The sequence below is a fragment of the Anabrus simplex genome, chromosome 1 (genome assembly GCF_040414725.1).
Source record: "Anabrus simplex isolate iqAnaSimp1 chromosome 1, ASM4041472v1, whole genome shotgun sequence".
Classification (NCBI taxonomy): Eukaryota; Metazoa; Arthropoda; class Insecta; order Orthoptera; family Tettigoniidae; genus Anabrus; species Anabrus simplex.
In genome coordinates, this window is record NC_090265.1 from 960,176,744 (window position 1) to 960,199,895 (window position 23,152).

General features: G+C 37.4%; 1 protein-coding gene across 3 annotated transcripts in view; it reads right to left on the reverse strand.

Moving 5' to 3' along the window:
- Fntb (Farnesyl transferase beta subunit) overlaps positions 1-23,152 on the reverse strand; it is a 339,753-nt gene that overhangs the window by 206,710 nt on the left and 109,891 nt on the right. For all 3 annotated transcript variants that reach the window (XM_067136752.2, XM_067136751.2, XM_067136753.2), the window contains exon 4: positions 20,474-20,599. In XM_067136752.2, the coding sequence (XP_066992853.1) occupies positions 20,474-20,599 (126 nt within the window). The remainder of the gene's footprint in view (positions 1-20,473; positions 20,600-23,152) is intronic.

The following is a 23,152-nucleotide window of genomic DNA, read 5'->3' on the forward strand; positions in this document are numbered from 1 at the left end:
GTCACTCATCTGTGAAAAGATTATCCACCAGCGTCTCCTTTTTTTCCCCTTCCTTACATATTGTCCCAGCAGCATAGTTTTCTTCCTGGTAGCTCCTGCCTAACTAATCTGGCTGTTCTTCTCCATTGTGCAACATCTGCTCTTAACACCGGTTCTCAGCTGGACGTGTGCTACATTGATACTGCAAGGGGTTTTGATACCGTAGACCACACACTTCTTTCCTATAAACTCTCAGAATGTTTTACTATCCATGGTCGCTTAACTCCTTATCTTCCTCAATACCAGAACTCAGCGTGTGGTTCTTGATGGGTTCAGTTCGATTCTTGTTATGGTACATTCTGGCATACCACGGGGCAGTATCCTAGGTCCCCTGCTTTTAATCCTATTTGTTGATGATCTCATTAAAACTTTATCTTCTGTTTACTGTCAAATGCTTCTATTTGCTGATGACTCTGAAATATTCAAATAAATTGATTCTTTACAGAGTGGGCTTAACCCACTCTCTGAATGGTGTTCCACATGGCGTCTTAAGCCTAATCCTACGAAGTGTTCCTCTATTTCAATCACGCTTTGTAAATCCCCTATTCTTATTAAATACTCCCTCCTCGGTAATCCGCTCCCAACTGTAACAGAACAAAATGACTTAGGAGTGTTATTTGACAGTAAATTGTTATTTGTCCCCCATATACAAAATATAACCTCATGAGCAATGTGACTTCTTGGTTTGTTGTATAGATTTTCTGACATCACCGATATCCACGTCCTCAGAGCCTACTATGTATCTTGCATCCAACCAATTATTGAATTTGCGTCTCCCATTTGGTCTACCTCACCTCTTCACCCACTACTCTGAATCACATTGACCGCGTCCAGTCATTCTTCTGTGCCATTGTTAGAGCCAGAGTATCTGACTGTCAAAACTTGAGCAGTAATCAGATACTGGATAAGGTTACCTTCGTCTGTTATCTAGTCGTAGGAAAGTAGCCGACCTTAGATTCCTGTATAACGCTGTTAACGGTTTATTTCATTCTCCTGAACCTGCATCCTTCTTTTCCCTACATGTTCCAACTCGCAAAACTAAGATTAATCCACCCCTACATATTCCGTATTCCCGCCTCTCTCTTGTTCAAAGAACTCCATCCGCATTCCAAACCTCCTTAACTCTATCTTCTGACAGGAACTTGGACGTTTTTTCTTCAAATGCCTCCTTTAATAGATTCTTCCTTGACTTAATCTAGCTCATTTTCTTCATATTCCTTTTTTTATTTCTCTTCTCTTTGCTTTCCCATCTATTGTACATAATGTAATATATATATATTTTTGCACTATACCATTACTTATGTGTTATATCTGTATTTATCTTAGTGTGCCTAGCTATAAGTTCTTCTCTTTGTTTTACGTTCAATCTTTAATTTTCCTCATTTCTTTTGCCTTTATGTTTTGTTGTCAATTGTTGTGTCTCTACAGTTATTTTATTAGTTTTAAATTTTTTTCTTCTAATTTTATCATTAGATGTTTTTTCCTCATTGTTCTTCAACTTATTTTATTATTGCATTGTGCTACTCCATTATAAAAATAATTTTCAGTGCGGAATTCTGTAATTCGGCTTTTCGCTGTTTTGGTTTCCCAAACAAACAAACAAACAAACAAACAAACAAACAAACAAACAAACAAACAAACAAACAAACAAACAAACAAACAAACAAACAAACAAACGAATAAATAAATCAATAAATAAATCAATAAATAAGTAAATAAATAAATAAATGAAAAAGTAAATAAATAAATAAATAAATAAATAAATAAATAAATAAATAAATAAATAAATAAATAAATAAATAAATAAATAAATAAATAAATAAATAAATAAATAAATAAATAAATAAATAAATAAATAAATAAATAAATAAATAAATAAATAAATAAATAAATAAATAAATAAATAAATATGTTACCTCTACTACGGTGGTAACACCAAACAAGGCACAAACACAGTTAAAAGGGGAAGGTAAGAGTACAATACACAATATAAGAAAAAACTACACACTAGGAAAAACAGTAACTAGCATTACGCGGATCTCCAACAAAACAAGTACGTAACTATCAGTAGGGCCAACTAGTGAACGACAAAACGGGAAGATGGAAGGGCTGGGAACCTACCAAAGGCATGGACATGGCTTAGATAGCAGATTCCGAAATGAATCACCGTGATCCTTAGTTTTAAAAAATATTATTTACAAGATAATTCTACAAATATATTCCAAGTTATGAGCTATAAGTTCAGTGATATACATAGGTTATTCGTAGCAGTGTAAATTCAAATTACAAATCAACTGTACATCTAGTTACCAATGCAGTAGTACAATGCAATTTACAGGTTATCCAAAATCTAGCGTACCTAAAGTGATACAGAACTATCAGAGGCAAACCCCAAGGGAAATACTATTAAACTACAATATACATATTTTAGTGAAACAAAACGGGAATGCCTCGGAAACAAACAGGTAAGTCCAGCTGAAAAACTAAGGCGTCATAAGTAACTAATTTGGTGAATCTAGGCGAGGTTAGGGCAGACTCCTGTATGAAAAGCAAATCGGAACATTATGGAAATTTTAGCAGGAACGGAATTCAAGAGTGCTTACCCGAGCAGAGTGCCATCCCCGAAGCCGGGGGACGTCAACCAGATAGGCTGCTCGCAGACAGATAAACAGAGACCGACAGAATTCAGGATACAGAATTCATTCGAACACTGCCTCGCTCACTATATATAGGAATTACTGGCCTTGGAGGCAACCAATCAGCGTGCACGTGTTCCCTATCGCCCCCTAGACTCACCAATCACAACCTTACTTTCGATCGCGAACTTTGACTAACATTCTAGAATACGCATGATCGCGAAAGTCGTATTTTTCCAGAATAGACAGAACACACTTTCTAGAACACATACCGGTACCAACAAAGTAACACACCCTGTACAAAAGTTATGTAACTTTCTGGATCTTTCCAGGAACTATAGACAGAATTCTACTATTTACAAATGCCTATGTTAAAACATTATACAGTACAGGTTAGGTCAATAAAAATAAAACATCTTATTGTATTTTACAAACAAAGACTTCAAAAAAAATACATTCCACTCACATTACATATTTCACTTGTAACATCTTCCTCCCCCCGAAAATCGAGCCCTGCTCGACCAATAATATAACCTCACTGGGGAGCAAGCGATAGAACGTTTTCACACAGCACCGATAGTAAAGGTAAATTACTTTAACACACCTGATTTCTTGAAGTTAACTTTGTCATAACCAACAACACAAACTGTCACATAATCTTCAAAAATAATATAGATCCACCTCTTGAATAAATATGACAAAATCCACATGGATTGTCACATTGCACTTCAAAATGCCTTCTTTCACAGATGATTAGACAATTTGTAATCTGTCCACCAAATCATGTACACCATACTTTCTTCGAATGTTAGAAATACCAAAACTTCTCATTTGTTGCTAACACTTTTGCACTACCTTCCCACAACAGTCATAGCACAGCTAGCCCACAGGTTCTTGCTGATGATGCGGCTGCCGACACGGCCTTTTGCCGCCAGCCTCCATTCAATGTCAGTCCAAACCCGACACCTAAGTGAGATGCAGTTCAGTGATCTCTTGCACCAAATAAGCCGGGGTGAGACACCGTCCAGTCCACCTGCCACCAATAGGATGTTCCCCGCAGGATAGTGGTGCCGGATGTTGACGCCCAAGGCACACAGTGTGCCTCCCAATTTGGCACTTCAGATTGCTGTCCGAAGAAACTGGTCACTGCAGCCACTGTAACACACACAAACCGCAGCAGACAGGGGAATACTTTTAGTTAAAAGTATGCTGCTGGGCTCAAGATCTCGCGTAGAGTCACCCGATGGGTGGCTTAATAAGTATGCATTAGGGACTCTCCCTCGCACACCAGGGATATTAGGGCACTAGCCCCGGGGTAAGCACTGCTATCTACAATTCACGTGACAAGATTATGGTGGGGGTGAAAAGAAACTACAGGAGGGTGCCCTAAACCTGACCGTAAAAGGAAGAAAATTCCAAGTAGTGACCCTAAACTAAAACTTATCTAACTTATAATACTAAATCGACTTATAATACTAAATCAATTACACTACAGGATGCCTAAAGTATTCACTTATACAATTACTTACAACTAACTTACAATAAAACTTATTATTATCTTATAACTGAAACCTTATAAATAACCTTACAATAAACTTATTTTATAACTAAATTCTTACAAATAACATACAACTAAATCTACAAGGTCACCAACAATGGTATTTACCCTTCCCTACCAGACTTAAGGTACCTTGATCTGGGAGAGATGTACTCTGCTGATCCTTTTCCTTTCGGGATCGCTCACCAATAATGTCACCGGGGTAAGGAACTTTAAGATGGTGCAGGGACCTCGAAATCTGGGGGCCAACTTACTGATAACATGGTCCGCAGCACTACTGACGGGATGTGTTCTAATAAATACCTGGTCACCCACAGAGAGATCGTGCGGTCTTCGCCCGTGGTTGTAATTACGCTGGACCTTAGTGTAATAAACCTTCAAGTTCTTTCGTGCACGGAGCCAATTAGCTCGGATCTTTTCTGGGCTGGCATCGTCGGGCAGAAGATCATTAATTGACCATAGGTTAGATAGAGGAGAATTTGGAGTAAAAGCCAACATCAACGAAGCAGGGGTTTGCTTGTGGCTTTCATGGACAGCAGTGTTAAATGCAAATGACAACCAATTCAATGAGGAATCCCACTTGGAGTGGTGCGAGGAGTGATAAGCGATTAGGGCAGATCGCAGGTTACGATTCACTCTCTCAGCATAATTGGGCTTCGGGTAATACGGGGTAGTGGTTACATGAGCAATGGATAGATCAAAACAGAAATTGCAGAACTGGGCAGAAGTAAAGGCTCTTGCGTTATCACTTACCAAGAACTGACAGGGTCCAAACGAGGCGAATATCCGTTTCAAGCACGAGATGGTGGTGTTGGCGTTAGCCATCCGAGTGGGGAACAGCCACGTAAAACGCGAAAAGGCGTCAACACACACGAGTATGAAATGATGACCATTCCGAGATCTCGGGAAAGGACCAATATAGTCTATGAACAGTCTTTCCATGGGGCGAGAAGCTTGCTCAGAAGACAAGAGACCTAGACGAGTATTCGGGGCAGGTTTACTGATGTTGCAAATCTTACAGGACTTGACAAGGGTACGGATCTCACTATCCATAGATATCCAAATAAAGTGGTTACGGATTTTTTCTCTTGTTTTGAAAACGCCCAGATGACCGCCCACTGGGGATTCATGAAAGTATTTGAAGAGAGCCGGGACCAGGTTAGTTGGGACTACAATTTTGGGGTCTCTGCGACCACGAGCAGGACAACACAAGACACCATTCTTAAGAATATAGGGCTTAACATGCTCACCGGATTTAATCCTGTCGACAATGGCTTTTAACTCAGGATCATCCTCTTGATGTTTGGCAATATCCTTGAAAAGGAAGGGAGAGTCAGTGAGAACAACATTGACAAAAGCTGATACTTGTTCGGGAGATGAGTCTACTGGCTCGGATTGAGGGTCAGAGCTGTCTGGATGGAACATTCTACTGAGGCCATCAGCCACAACGTTTTCCGTGCTACGAATGTGGTGGGCTTCAAATTGGAAGGCTGAGATGCGCACTGCCCATCGTGCTAGACGACCGGTCTTTCGCGGCTTGGCCAGTACCCAACTCAACGCCTGATTGTCAGTTTCCAGATCGAAAGGGAGATGTTCCAGGTACATTATGAAGCGTTCTAAGGAGAAGACAACAGCGAGGGCTTCCAGCTCATAAATGGAATAATTGCGCTCAGCAGGATTCAGGGCGCGGGAAGCATAAGAAATAGGACGACGCCCTTCTTGAAATTCCTGTAGAAGAACTCCGGATATGCCTGAGGAAGAGGCGTCAGTCTGAAGGATGAAGCGTTTAGAAAAGTCTGGCATAGCCAGTACAGGAGCGTTACATAAGGCGGATTTCAAGTTCATGAAGGCTTCATGTTGGGCATCACCCCACACAAATTTGGAGTCCTTTCTTCTCAAATCATTTAATGGGGCTGCACGTTCAGCAAAATTAGGAATGAACTTGCGAAAGAAATTCACCATGCCAAGGAATCTGGCTACAGCCTTGACGTCCTTTGGAGGGGGATAATTCTGGATGGCGGCAGTACGAGACTGATCGATTGAGACACCCCTCCTCGACACGATATGTCCTAAGAAGGACATCTGGGGTTGTGCAAAGGAAACCTTGGATGCCTTGAGGGTTAGACCTGCCTTACGCAGTCTTTCAAGCAGTTTGTTGAGATGGAGTAGGTGTTCCTCGAAGGTTTCGCTAAAAATTACAAGATCATCAAGGTAATTATAAACAAACTTGAACTTAATGTCCGATAAGACATAATCTAGTAACCGTGTAAATACAGCCGCTCCAGTTGCTAGGCCAAAAGGGATGCGTTCGAATTCATATAGGTTCCAATCGGTTGCAAATGCAGTGAGATGCTTGGATTCTTCGGCAAGGGGTATCTGGTAATAAGCCTGATTTAAATCGAATGTGGTGAAAATTTTTGCATTAGCGAACCAAGAAAAACAAGAGTGCAAATCAGGAAGTGGGACAGATTGGAGGACTACCTTACGGTTCAACATCCGATAGTCCACTACAGGCCGATAACCACCTTGTGGTTTGGGAACCAGAAACATTGGAGAAGAATAGGCTGACTTGGAAGGCCGTATCACTCCATCAGCGAGCATTTGATCAATGATAGCCTTCAGGGCTTTCATTTTGGGAGGTGACAACCGGTACGGAGGAGAGCGAACAGGTATGTTATCTGTAACCTCAATTTTGTATTCTAATACAATGGTGACGCCTAACCTGTCAGTGAAGACATCAGGGAACTTATCACAGAGTTTCCTAAGTTGATTGGCCTGCTCTTCGGGTAAGTGATTAAAATCAAAAGCCTTGGGTTCATCAGAATCTTCGGGAACAGCGTTAACATGGCAAGGCAAAATGGGGGAGCGATCACACAGCTCAAATGTTCCTGCACAAAATTTAAAATGGAATCTGTTGAACTGGAGGTCCAAAATCATGCCTGTTTTTGCAATAAAATTTGCACCCAATATGAATTGGCAGGACAAATCTTTTGCCACTAGCACTGTCATTTTCCAGGTGAAATCACGGACTCTAATCTTGACCTCAAGGGACCCCACAATATTCAATGAATTGGAATTAGCAGTATGGCAGGTTAAGGACACGGGTTGTAAAGTAGGTAGCTTGCAAACAGTTTTCACAGAATCATACCAAGTCTCACTCATCAAGGTGACACTACTCCCAGAGTCTAGCAACGCACAGACAGGTTCATTATTTACCTCTATGCATAAATATGGTAGTTTACAAGAAGGTACGGCAGAAATCCTGCAAGATTGTAAGAAATGAAGACCGGAGTCAGACTGGAAGCAATCATTAGCCTCAGCATTAAGTAAATTAACCAAGGTACAGTCATGATCGACAAGACAAGAAGCCATGCTTTGGGATTTGTCATCAGAACCGGCGGTTAGTCTTCTAGCACTACTACGGTCTGGGGGTCCAGAGACAGAAGTGTTATGTGGGCACTGCCTAGAGAAATGCCTAGTTGATCCACAGTTACGGCAAGAAGTATTGGTGGAAGAGCCTACACCCATCGCAGGTTTCCTATTGCCTAATGTCCCGGCCTTGGGACAGTCCCGCTTGAGATGAGCCGTGGAGCCACAATTGAAACATGAACGGGGATTACGCGAGTTGGAAGCAGGTGACGGGGTGGTTTTAGAATCCTGAGTAGGGGGTACGGTTATAGGAGGTGGGGCTAATGCCAGACGTAGCTGGTCAGCATATCGAATGCCTTCAGCGGACACTGTAATTGCTTCCAACTGGGCGAACGTTGCAGGTCGGGGTGAAAGAGCCAGATATGATCTATAGTTCGGGGCAAGACCTTCAACTATGTTGGCAACCATCTGAGCCTCTGAATAGTGGAGCCGGAAAATCTTAGCTTGGAGCTTAATGTCTTGAACATACTCAGATAGTGACTCATTAAAATGTTGTACTCTACAGGGTGTCCACCAAATCCAGATTTTAAAATTCCCTGACATTTCCCTGTTTTCCAGACATAAAAACCAGATTTTTTCCCTGACACATGATGACAAAAAACACAATTATAAAGGAAGTGTCAGTAATATTAAAATACATTTTTAAAACTTAACATCCAAAAAAATAAATGAGCAATTAATGTGCATATTAAAACTTGGAAGTTTAATTTAGTCTGATTAAATTCACTTTTTTTCAAGTTAAAAAAAAAAAATGTATTACCATTACTGCTTCAGCGAAGAAACTTCTTTGTAGCCACCAATGACTCGAGCTTCTGCCATCACCCTCCACTTCTTTTCTAATTCTTTCAGCAACAAAGCGGCCTTTCTCTTATTTTTTGCAAAGAATCTTCTACTTCCAATATTTCACGTTTCTCCTTTAGATTTTGAACGTACAAAGCATGAGCACTCCTTGCAGCATGGAGCATGTTCTTATTAATGGAGACCTTTTCAATTCCACCAGGGTTTGGGATAGAATCATATATTATTCTTTGTGCTACAAGGGATACTTGTAGCATGCTCTCTACTATAATTTCTTTATTAACAGGAAAACCACATTCAAGTGAAGCATTTCCATGAAATAATATTAGTATCATTTTGAGAAATGAAGCCAACTTTTCTGTTTTCAAATTTACTATTGGAAGAACAGTGCGAAGCCAAAAGTGATCTAACCTCTCGTCTTTAGAATACAAAGAATTCACTTCTTTCAAAGTATCATTCTCACAAACAGAAGTGAACTCCCTTTGTACATGAATGGCTTCATTACCCGAGATCCATTTGTTTTCAACAAAGGCATTTAAAGCTATCCTTAGCAGTCTGCTGCTTAGAGGCTACTTGGCTACACTTGGATCGAAACAAGAAATTAATTTAGTCAGTTTATAAGCTAGCGGTGAACAGATTTGGCCAACAGCTGGAAACTGCAGATGATGATGACGATGATATGCCAGCGGTAACCTTTCCAGTAACTATTTGCACAAAGCTACCATTCCTCTCAGACAATCTGTGCAAAACACTAATATATCTCTATCATTTAATCCAGGATTGCCACGAAGTGCTGCTTTAGCAGCATAACCTATGTCAATTTTAGATGCAGGCAGAAGATTTTCTTTACTGTCTAAATACGTTTTAGGAGATTTTCTGAAAACTGCAGTGACTCAGACTCAACAAACCTTGTCATGATATTTATCGTCAATGAAAGATTCATAAAGGAGTGATGCAAATGGGAGATCTGTCTGAAACTTTTAGGAATGGTTCCAAATCTCCAACAAGTGATAATAAAAATGACAACTTGGCCTTAAGAACCTTATCTTTAAGTGAAGTTGATACTATTTTGAAGCTGTTACAGCTTGGGATTTTCTTGTCTCTGTTTGTTCCTTCCACATATTTTTCGACATTAGGTAGGATATCTATAGCATGTTCAATGACTTGAAAATTTTCAAGCCATCTTATAGCACAATATTTCGAAGGAAATACGTTTGAACCTGAATGATGTATATAATCAGCACGACTTGCAGGAGCGTAGCAAAACAAGAACTGAAGAGCACGAAGAAACTGCAATATTCCACTGGGTTTCTTTTACTGCCATTTTATATGAATCGTACACAGTATGCAAGCCACAAGATCCAATGTTCAACAAAATAGGAGCATCTAGATCATCTAATAAATGACCAAAATCCTGAAGGAACTTTTTATTAACATTTGGACCATCCACTGAAATTTGTAATTTTTTTTAGATAGAGTCCTTGCTGTGCTTGCAAAAAACCATTTAACAAATCTGAGGAGGTAGAGTGACCAAGAAACATGGAATCAAAATAAGAAGTGCATACTTCATTAGTATCAGGATTGAAACAATGAAGTACAAGATCCATTTGGCCTATCTGAGACTTTATTCAGTGACTCGTCAAACCCAACGGTGAAATGTGTGCACTTACTACCCATCTCAAGAACTTGTTTATGGAAATAGAGAGCCAAACCATGAGTGATTGCATATGCAACTTGTGTTCTGTGCAGTTGAACTTTCAAAGCTGTTTCAGAGTCTGGAAACATTACTGGAAAAAGCTGAGAACGCAATATAGGTCTAATTCATCGAGCTCACCATTCCCCAACAACACAGAATATTCAATAGTAAGCAGATCAAAACATTGAAAATTCGATCGATCAATCATATAGCTATTGATATTATTCATTACTTCACATTCGAGATCACACTTTAACTTTTCATTAAAATTTATTCCTGGCATAAAAGACATGCCCTAGATTAATGTTATAAAAACTGAAAAATGTGTTTGTATTACACGGATAAATACGGTATGTCAATTTTATCTGGCAGAAGAATGAATTTCCAGATTTTTTTCCTGAATTCCCTGACATTTCCAGGTTTTCCCGTTAATTATCGAATTCCCTGACATTTCCCTGTTTCCCAGGTTTTCCATATGGGTGGACACCCTGCTCTAAAATAGTGCTTCTGCACTAATGCAGACAAGGCACGAGCAGGAATGAAATATTCAAGAACATGGGCATGAAATTGATCTACTGACCATCTTTCAGTAATGGCCCGGACAATGTGCTCAGAAAGAGCTCCAGAGACATGTGGGTATAGAATTTGAAATACGTTGTCGTTACTGAGATTATACACTATTGCCTGATCCTTGAATTCGGTTAGAAAGCGAAGGAAGGAAATAACTTCATCAACAGTTAACTGAAAATTTCGAGATACCTTTAAACACAGTGGTCAACGGGTGAGGCAGATTGGAGAAAATCTGGGGGAAGACAGGTGTAGGGGGTGCTTGGGAAGGCTTAGAATAGTCCAGAGGGTTTAGCAAGGCCTCATGCCTTTGATTCGGGTGCCCTTGTGAAAAGGACGGATTACAGGATAGGTTAGGATTAACGTTATCCTGCAATGTTACGGGCGCAGACAACCCAATTTGAGAAAGGTTCTCACTAATCTGAGAGACCATTTGGGCATTAACCGGTTGTGTAGAGGTTATGCAACTCGATACGGGTGGCGCTAGGACAGGTGGGTGGTTTTGCACCATTGAATCAGAACCGGGTTGATTAGGAATAGAAGGTAAACACTGAGCTTCAACGGAATTAGCAGGAATCATAGGAAAACTTGTATGGTTACCAACATGCAAAAGAGATGTATCATCAGAATGACTTACAGGTGTCCCAGGTCCAGACAATGAAACAGGAGATCTCAGGGCAGCATTAGTCACCTCAGACTCCTGAATATGCCTAACACCAGCACTAGGTGTCAGATAGCCCACTTGAGCAGCAATAGATGCCTCACCACAATTAACACTGTCACTCATTGCAGATGGGATCGACACTTGAATTTGAGAAACGGTGTTATTTAACTTATTACCTTCAAGGAAACCACTGATTCTGTCGAAAACTTTGGAAAACTGTTCTAATAAGGTCTGACATTTCTGCCGCTCAACTTCCGGCAATTCCATAGACAACACATCCTTAATCCTGTCCAAATAATGCAATAACTGCCCCTTAACCCGCGCTAATTGGCCATGCGAGGGCTTAGAAGCACTAAAGGACACAAGAATGGCGTTAAATTCAGGTAACCTATCTTCAATCACGGCCAAAGACTCACGCAACTCGTCTGTAGTTAACTCAGGTATGGTTATAGGTAGGTCAAGGGACTGCTTCAACAGGCTAGTGTCATCTCTGACATTCCCTGTCGAATTAATTTTGCGAATTTTTAACTCGTAAATCAGTTCTGCCTTTCTTAAATGGGAAGGATTAGGAACAGCGCGAGCCATCCTGACAGGTAGAAACAAGATTTCAAGCGATATACGAACCACAACTTTTACGGAGTTTTAGGTTAGGTATGATCACGGTTCACTTTTCTTCTTCCGCAATCTAGCGCTTGTCTCTGCTACCAAAATGTTACCTCTACTACAGTGGTAACACCAAACAAGGCACAAACACAGTTAAAAGGGGAAGGTAAGAGTACAATACACAATATAAGAAAAAACTACACACTAGGAAAAACAGTAACTAGCATTACGCGGATCTCCAACAAAACAAGTACGTAACTATCAGTAGGGCCAACTAGTGAACGACAAAACGGGAAGATGGAAGGGCTGGGAACCTACCAAAGGCATGGACATGGCTTAGATAGCAGATTCCGAAATGAATCACCGTGATCCTTAGTTTTAAAAAATATTATTTACAAGATAATTCTACAAATATATTCCAAGTTATGAGCTATAAGTTCAGTGATATACATAGGTTATTCGTAGCAGTGTAAATTCAAATTACAAATCAACTGTACATCTAGTTACCAATGCAGTAGTACAATGCAATTTACAGGTTATCCAAAATCTAGCGTACCTAAAGTGATACAGAACTATCAGAGGCAAACCCCAAGGGAAATACTATTAAACTACAATATACATATTTTAGTGAAACAAAACGGGAATGCCTCGGAAACAAACAGGTAAGTCCAGCTGAAAAACTAAGGCGTCATAAGTAACTAATTTGGTGAATCTAGGCGAGGTTAGGGCAGACTTCTGTATGAAAAGCAAATCGGAACATTACGGAAATTTTAGCAGGAACGGAATTCAAGAGTGCTTACCCGAGCAGAGTGCCATCCCCGAAGCCGGGGGACGTCAACCAGATAGGCTGCTCGCAGACAGATAAACCGAGACTGACAGAATTCAGGATACAGAATTCATTCGAACACTGCCTCGCTCACTATATATAGGAATTACTGGCCTTGGAGGCAACCAATCAGCGTGCACGTGTTCCCTATCGCCCCCTAGACTCACCAATCACAACCTTACTTTCGATCGCGAACTTTGACTAACATTCTAGAATACGCATGATCGCGAAAGTCGTATTTTTCCAGAATAGACAGAACACACTTTCTAGAACACATACCGGTACCAACAAAGTAACACACCCTGTACAAAAGTTATGTAACTTTCTGGATCTTTCCAGGAACTATAGACAGAATTCTACTATTTACAAATGCCTATGTTACAACATTATACAGTACAGGTTAGGTCAATAAAAATAAAACATCATATTGTATTTTACAAACAAAGACAAAAAAAAAATACATTCCACTCACATTACATATTTCAATTGTAACAAAATAAATAAATAAATAAATAAATAAATAAATAAATAAATAAATAAATAAATAAATAAATAAATAAATAAATAAATAAATAAATAAATAAATAAATAAATAAATAAATAAATAAATAAATAAATAAATAAATAAATAAATAAATAAATAAATAAATAAATAAATAAATAAATAAATAAATAAATAAATAAATAAATACAAACAAACAAACAGAACAAACTGTCAACTGTCTGAGCCACTTAGCCCGGTAATTGGTGACATTTTGTGGCACCAAAAGTTGGGAATCTTTGTTAGGCAAGAGGTTGTTTTGTCCAACATGACACATATCACCCAACAGTTTTCAGGGTGTCAGTATGCCAAAATTTTAGGATCAGCATTTTGAAAACTGTGTGCCACGTGTGACGTGAATGCAATGTAATGATTAGCTTGGACAGAAAGAAATGCGAGGGTATGAGTGATGGTTGCTGGGAGAAACATGTGACTAAAAAAGTTTACTTAACCCCTCAGCGTCGCAGCCATTTAAATAGCTTCTTAACCCGCGGCCGAATGAGATTTCAAGTACGCGCGACTGAAATACATCGATTCACTTAAAGCGTTACTGCAAGTATAAGAGTAGCCCGATTTTCACGAAATTTGGAATTCCTTATGACAGAACTATGTACATGCAGATAATTACATAATTGTTTCACATTTGCTTAGTAATTTAGTTCCGAGTGATAGGGTTCGAAGCACTCTTTGAGACAGGGACTCAAGTCACACTCCTGGCAGCAGTACACTGACGTCTTCTTTTCGCCGTGTTTTGAACACAGGATACAATGTCTCTGAGGTTTGGATTTCCAACTCTTGGGTGCAATTTCCTGATAAAATATCTTTCCTGCAACCTTGGAACTGTATTATCTGATGCGCGCCGGCCTTAAATATTTCGTTCCCCTCCCGAGCGAGCGTATTTTGTAAACAAACCTTTCACCAGCTGAACCCGATAAGGTAATTGCTCAATATTTGTCTCTGTGACCTGTGTGAGTATTATTAGAGAATTTAGCAATCAGCATTCACCGTTGAAAACTTCTGTTTGACCTGTATAATTATCTATAGTCTCTTACACGAAATTTTCAAGTACTGTTTCCTCCTCATCGTCACTCTCATCATTTACCACTGCCACATCATCTATTTCATTATCAGTGCTGCTAATACTGTCACTACTACTTCCGACTAAACTTTCATCTGAATTATACAATATTTCAAGCACGTTACTGTCAGTCATACCACAGCTGAGCGCCGTGCGTCACACGGACTGATGAAGCTGCAGCGAGACCGAAAGCAACAGGACGAAACTGAATGAGGGGAATAACATTTATGACGAAATAAACCAACTCGATACATATTTCAGATAAAAGGTCGAGACAACGTCTTTCAAACGAGATATATACCATGAACAACTGGTTCTCGTATCGTATGACAGAAAGCAGCACTAACTGATGCCTACACAGAGCGCTCGTGGAGAATTACGAAAATATTACAAGCTGAGAAATAAAGAAAAATATAATAAATAAATCGCACTCCCAATGTACAAATAGAGCAAAGAACATCACACGAAAAGACAAACTTCTCAGATCATCATTTCTTTATTTTTTTCTGTGGGAAAAAATGAAGCAAACGGACTTTAAAAAAAACAAGAGATTAGTGCTCAGACTTATTTGACAAATAATTATCCTTGCAAAAACAACTACATTATAACGATTTTTCACTTCTTATTTACAACACCGATAAAGCCGAAAATGTCTTCTTGGAAACAAAATAATTTGCATATCAGTAACTCCAAAACTCTTCGCGCTATAGCCGTAAATGTGAAACCATGTATGGGTCTATACCACGTATAGAGGTCGGCGGCTATGGAAGAAAAAAGGGTCTATACCACGTATAGAGGTCGACGCTGAGGGGTTAATGGCTCGTTCGCCAGAAGTGTGTGTTCTTTTTTGAATGTCTTTTTATTTGAATTGTGGTCTTGTCTGTTTGTGTCTTCGAGAATTGTGTCTCTATTTTTTGACTTTTGGCTGGGACATCTGACTGACTGACTGTGGCGTTGCTGCCTGTCTATGGACGTCTGCTGTGAAGAGCTAAGCTATAATATTCAGCTTCATACTGTATGTATTTACTGTGTTGTCAGACCATGAAGTAGTTTGCTACTTGCTCCGTTTTTTGATTTATGAATTTCATTTTCCGTATTGACATTTACCAATCTTCATAAAAGGAAAGAAAAATTCCACCTAATCAATACATTTATTTTCTTGCAAAGTATTACAATCTAGGACCGGTTTCGACCCTTCATAGGTCATCTTCAGCTATATCAGAATCACATTTGCATTTCTATCTTATACCTCTGAAAGACCTTCATGATATATTGTTTCATGATTTCCAGTGAAAGCTTATCTTAAAAACTAACAAATTTCTAAGCGTTGTGTTAAAATTAAAAATTAAAATTTCAAAACTTTGTCTATTATATACATGCCCTTGGGCTGACAGAATGCATCCTTGGGTTGATTAAGCATTTATCTTAGATATTGTTGCTTATTCTGTTGAATCGAATCCCTTTTATACTTATGTACAATCGTGAATAGACTATCAGTAAAATTTGATAAATAAAACTTGCGTGATAATTATAATAAAATATCATGTTACATCTTTATACCTTATTGCTGGAGTGATATTATTTTAGGCAAAATATAAATGTGGGTTGATCTCTATAAAATATTTTACATAAACACACTAATATATTTTAAAGTCTAATCATTGTACTTTAAAGTCTAAAATACTTATTGCTTTGGATCTTGCGTTGTTATGTGGTAAAATATTATAACAATTTGTCTTATATAACATCAGATATTGATAATATTTAAATATGCCGTGTATGGTTGGCTTTTAAATCTAATGATTAAATGTCATTTCCTTCTTGCATAAAATTATAAGTTTCATATTATGTTGATTATGTATTGTATAAAACATAAATGTCTAATAAATTGAATGCTTATCATTTACTACAGAAATTTTAAAAGCACTTGAATGTCTAGTAATATAGTCAGTGTGTTTAGTGACACTGAAACATGTTGGCCTTGATTCTTGCGTTATATTTCCATAATTTGCCTTTTTTTTTATATATATGTCGAATGTTGGTCTTTATAGGTTCCATTTGTAAAATAGCAGCACTTTCCTTTAATTGTGAAATGAATCAATAAGCTTGACACGTGTTAAATTATGAAATATATGTGTGATTCAGTTCTGGCCTAACTTCTGGAGTTTTCTCCCATCAAATGCCGTAAGACTGTGGTGGTTCCTTTCCCTTTTTAAGGCTAGTAAAGTCTGTAAGTCAAAATGAATGAAGTGAGTTAGATTTCAATAGAAGTGTAATGTTGTGTGAATTTGTAAGCCTGAATTAATTTACTTACTGCTGGATGTTTGAAATGCAAGTTTCTTGGCCGTTTGACGAGTAATGTACCTCGTACTGATGGTTCTAGTGTTGTCTGTTGTGAGAGGGGCGGAGGGATAAGTAGGGGAGGTTGTTACGTGTGTATGGGCGGAGTCACTGAGGTTCGCTGTCTGCGCCGTAGCCTGTGTATGACGTCGTCTGTTGACTATTTTGACGTAGTCGTTTTTTAAGATAGGAACGATTTTATTGAACAAAATGTTAGTTTTTTCAGATAACTCATTTATGTTATAATTAGGATTTGCATACTGATCTAGTGTTATATATAATTCTTCACTTATATTAAGCAAAGGACCTTTAGGTTCTACATTTAATATTTTTAAATCGTTATTTATGTCCGTAAAATTGTGCTTATATTCATGCATATGTTGCCCTATTGCCGAGAAATGATTATGCCTAATTGCGTTTACATGTTCATTATATCTAGTCGTGAAATTCCTGCCCGTACGCCCCACAATTAGGCATAATCATTTCTCGGCAATAGGGCAACATATGCATGAATATAAGCACAATTTTACGGACATAAATAACGATTTAAAAATATTAAATGTAGAACCTAAAGGTCCTTTGCTTAATATAAGTGAAGAATTATATATAACACTAGATCAGTATGCAAATCCTAATTATAACATAAATGAGTTATCTGAAAAAACTAACATTTTGTTCAATAAAATCGTTCCTATCTTAAAGAACGACTACGTCAAAATAGTCAACAGACGACGTCATACACAGGCTACGGCGCAGACAGCGAACCTCAGTGACTCTGCCCATACACACGTAACAACCTCCCCTACTTATCCCTCCGCCCCTCTCACAACAGACAACACTAGAACCATCAGTACGAGGTACATTACTCGTCAAACGGCCAAGAAACTTGCATTTCAAACATCCAGCAGTAAGTAAATTAATTCAGGCTTACAAATTCACACAACATTACACTTCTATTGAAATCTAACTCACTTCATTCATTTTGACTTACAGACTTTACCAGCCTTAAAAAGGGAAAGGAACCACCACAGTCTTACGGCATTTGATGGGAGAAAACTCCAGAAGTTAGGCCAGAACTGAATCACACATATATTTCATAATTTAACACGTGTCAAGCTTATTGATTCATTTCACAATTAAAGGAAAGTGCTGCTATTTTACAAATGGAACCTATAAAGACCAACATTCGACATATATATATATATATATATATATATATATAAAAAAAAGGCAAATTATGGAAATATAACGCAAGAATCAAGGCCAACATGTTTCAGTGTCACTAAACACACTGACTATATTACTAGACATTCAAGTGCTTTTAAAATTTCTGTAGTAAATGATAAGCATTCAATTTATTAGACATTTATGTTTTATACAATACATAATCAACATAATATGAAACTTATAATTTTATGCAAGAAGGAAATGACATTTAATCATTAGATTTAAAAGCCAACCATACACGGCATATTTAAATATTATCAATATCTGATGTTATATAAGACAAATTGTTATAATATTTTACCACATAACAACGCAAGATCCAAAGCAATAAGTATTTTAGACTTTAAAGTACAATGATTAGACTTTAAAATATATTAGTGTGTTTATGTAAAATATTTTATAGAGATCAACCCACATTTATATTTTGCCTAAAATAATATCACTCCAGCAATAAGGTATAAAGATGTAACATGATATTTTATTATAATTATCACGCAAGTTTTATTTATCAAATTTTACTGATAGTCTATTCACGATTGTACATAAGTATAAAAGGGATTCGATTCAACAGAATAAGCAACAATATCTAAGATAAATGCTTAATCAACCCAAGGATGCATTCTGTCAGCCCAAGGGCATGTATATAATAGACAAAGTTTTGAAATTTTAATTTTTAATTTTAACACAATGCTTAGAAATTTGTTAGTTTTTAAGATAAGCTTTCACTGGAAATCATGAAACAATATATCATGAAGGTCTTTCAGAGGTATAAGATAGAAATGCAAATGTGATTCTGATATAGCTGAAGATGACCTATGAAGGGTCGAAACCGGTCCTAGATTGTAATACTTTGCAAGAAAATAAATGTATTGATTAGGTGGAATTTTTCTTTCCTTTTATGAAGACTTGCTACGTTATCACGAAGTGTGGCGAGGCATGAGGGTATCTAACCTTAACTTCGAGTGAGTATGTAATAGTGCACTCATTATTACCAGTTCATCCAAACATTGGGAGAAGAAAGCTATCAGTGCCCTGTTCATTCTTTCAATGACATGGTTTTATTCCTGTATTCCGGTTATATGGCAGTGGTTTGTGATCCTGCATTTCTCACTAGTCAGACTGTATATATATTCCAGCTAAGAAGAAGATATCTTATTGTGCAAATATGTACAGTGGAATTTAGAACGTGTCAACAGACGGAGAAAATCCAAATATAATATTTTCCTATCAAGGTCGTAGTACCAGCCAGTTTAACTTATTGGTTATGTTGGGTAAATTCAGTGATTATTTTGTATAGTGAGGGAAGAGTGTTTTCCTGATGATATTATAGGATATGAAGGTGGATATTGTTGGCATGTTCCATGTTTATATATATGATGAGTGGTTATTTTGTATAGTGACAGAAAGGTGTGTATTTCTGATGTAGTAATATGATATGAAGGTGAATGTTATTGGTATGCTCCGTGTATGCAGATATAGTTAATTTGAAAGTATATTTATATTTTATGATTCTGTGTGTATTATTGGAGGGGAGAGCATAATCTAGCTAGTATATCCTCATACAATTTCAGTTCAACAGGTTGTAAGGTTAGGTAAGCAAGTCAGGATGTCATCAGCCTATGACCCACCCTGGTATGTGTATTAGACCCATGCTACGTTCATTTTGCGTAATTCAGGGTTTTCTGGTTCGCTAGGCTATCCGGTAAAAGTCCCAGTGACAGTAGCAATCGTGTACATCATATCCATAGTGTGACACATAAATGCATACAATTACTTATCTTTATTATTTATTTGACAGGATCAACTACTTCCCACATATCAGCTGCCACAAGGACAAATATCCATTCGAAACAAAATAATCTAAAACTAAAACTTTTAATCAAACATATAACACTAACTCTAAAATTACAAAATAGTTCATTAAATATCAATACCGAGAACAAAAAATCTACAAATCTTCACTTGACACGGGTAATACAAATCCTAACAGTAAACGTTCAAAAACGCACCTGGGCAGCGCATGGAGACAATTTATATCAAGACATATTAATAACGAATGCTGCAGAGCAGTACGGGTCCTGTAGTGTGTTATTAAACAGAATTTAAAAAAATGAAGTTTCTCCACACAACTGCATTGTGTAAACAACATCCACTGTCAAAAATTGTACCTTTCTGCTTTCTGGATATCTTTCCGGGTTTACAATTTAATTACTTTGCTCTGTTCCATTAATTTGTGTCATGGCCAAAATACTGATATTATATGGTATCAGAACAAAATATAATGAATTTTCATAAGAAAATATATTAGCGCTCTTCATTATGCTTACTCCACAAGTATGCAAACTTTCAATTTTGGCAGAAGAATCACACAGCATATTGTACCAGAAATATCTGTTACTTGATCATTATGCATTACTATACACAATATGTTTTCAAAATTTATTAAAATATTCATATATTAAGCAACAGACCTATTAATGACATTGTATGCTTCTTGTGTCCCTAAGGTGCAGAGTGCATTAACCGCTGCATATGTAGGTGCTAAATGCGGGTACTGTCCTGGACCTCCTCCAAAACCACCTTCTGGACACTGACATCTGTAGAAATAACAAAAGTCAACTGTAATATGATGGCCAATCCTAATTACCTTAAAATTAATTTAGGTGTTTTCTAGTACATACTGTAAGTATATTAAATCATCAGGTATCATGTAATATTTGGATTGACCATTGTTGTTTTGAAGGATAAAACAATGAGGTTATCAGCATACGATATTTCGATACCTAGTTAGAAACCATCTAGAGCAAGCAATTACCGCAAATTAAATAAGAAATGAACTAAGACCGATGCTGATAAAAGGCATTAGATTTCACATGGAGATTGACTTCTGCCCTTTTGCGTTTTCATGTTCATCCACATCTTTTCTTTCTTTTGTTCTCTCTTCCAATGCTGACCTGTTCTGTTATGTGTTTATCCTATTATGTATTCTTATTTTTCTACATATGCCTCGATTCGTTAGTTTTTGTTCCTTACCATTAATTACACTAGCCTGCAAAATAAAACTATTTTTCTGCGGTAAAAACGAAACTAGGTGGGTTTTATGAATTTCTTAACGCAGAATTCGAGAAAAAAATTACTTTTGGCGAATCACGTCTGGTTTGGTGGCAATTTTACAAAATATTATTTTGTTCTTACGTAAAATTGTTGATACTTAATATTGATTAAATTTGATGTATTAATGTAAATTTCAGCTTGCAAAACGTAATCATATTTTTCATGCATTGAATACACATATATGCTGCTTTGTAAGCAAGTAGATAGTATGTATTATATTTTTAATGTATATTGAAATTCGTGAAACTGAAGCATAAAGCGCCTATTTAGTGATTATTGTGTTTTGAACATTAACTGAATTGCTACGATATGATACAATGTTAATTTTTTGACTGTGTTCAATATATTAGTTGTTTTAAGATCTTCGCTAATTGGCTGATGATGACACTTGAAATGTGTTGAAACCGGTCTCAATAAACAGGTTGTAACTACTTTTTAGTTCAACTTACTATGGAGTATTGAAAGGTGGATCCTTCCCTATAATATCGTACATCTTCTTATTTAGTTTCGACTGTACAGTTGCTTTTAAATTAATATAGCCGTACCTTGAATAAAAAGTACATGGTTAAACATACATAGTTTTGTTACATTATGTGCAGGTTAGATTCACACTTCCGTCTTTTCCCGTTTTCCGTGGAATTTCCGGGTTTTTGAAGTTCTTGAATGATCTCTAGAAGGGTCGTCTCGTGCAGTCGACCAACAGTAATTGGCCATCATATTCACATTCCAACGTCCCTGATAGCGTCGTTCTGCATCTTTGAGATCCTAGTGAAATCTTTCACCTTGTTCTTCACTGACAGCTCCTAAATTTAGAGGGAAATAATCCAGATGCAAAGCTAAGAAATGAAGCTTAAGGCTCATATTACAATCGAGTTCCTTAAACTTTACCAACATTTTCCTTACAATTTCTTTGTATTGAGGGTCCTTAATGTGGCCAAGGAATTTAGTTACTACATCTTTGAATGCGTTCCATGCCTCTTTCTCAGATTTGGTCATCGTGTCTGTGAAAATTTTATCCTTTATCTGTGTACGAATCTGTGGTCCATCAAATACGCCTTCTTTGATTTTTGCATCTAATAATGAGGGAAATTTAGTGGATAAACATTGGAAGCATAGGCTACTTTTATCTAATGCCTCGACATATAGTTTCATCAATCCAAATTTGATGTGCAAGGGTGAAAGTAGAATTTTTTCACGGTCAATAAGACTTACATTCAAGACATTTTTGGATTCTGGTTGTAGTTGTTTCCTTTCTGTCCAATTCACTGTATCCCAATGTTTATCCCGTGCCCTGCTATCCCATTCGCATAGGAAACCGGGAAATTTTGTATAGCCTTTTTATTGTCCCAGCAACAATCCAATGATCTTCATATCACTGCAAATTTGCCACCCATGCTCATGATATTTAATTTTTTCAAGCACCAACTTTAAGGTCTCGTATGTTTCAGACATTTTTGTGGAGTGTGCAAGTGGACGCATGCCAGAACATTTGTATTATGAAGCAGAACAGCCTTTACACTTATTTTGGAATAAAAACACGCCAGTTACTAGGACATACTCTTTCTCTCCCAATCGACGTAGAAGATTTGAAACATCCGTACAAAATACAAGTTCATCTTCTTGAGTATAATACTTTCGGACTGTTATCTTTGAAAGGAAACTGCTTTATCAGTCCATCATAAACATTGCATAAGGGCTGAGGCTTTTAACACGTCTGATTATTCAAGTGGTGTAAGATGAAAGGCAAACTCTCAACTGTCTTATCTTCAATCCTACATACCTCACGGTCTATTGCGTATCTGGGGGAGTTTGTTATGAATTTACCAGGAAATCCCCAACTACAAAATGAAAATTTAGACAGCAATAAACCTATAATAAAATGCAAACAATAACAAATAAAATCACATAATTGTATTCTAAAAAATGTTGCGCGAGAACATCGCTCAACATTACATCTTACGAATTCATGCAGATACTAAAACACCGAATTGCGTCAAAACTAGACCTGATAGGAAAAAAATAGCATAATTTTCGGA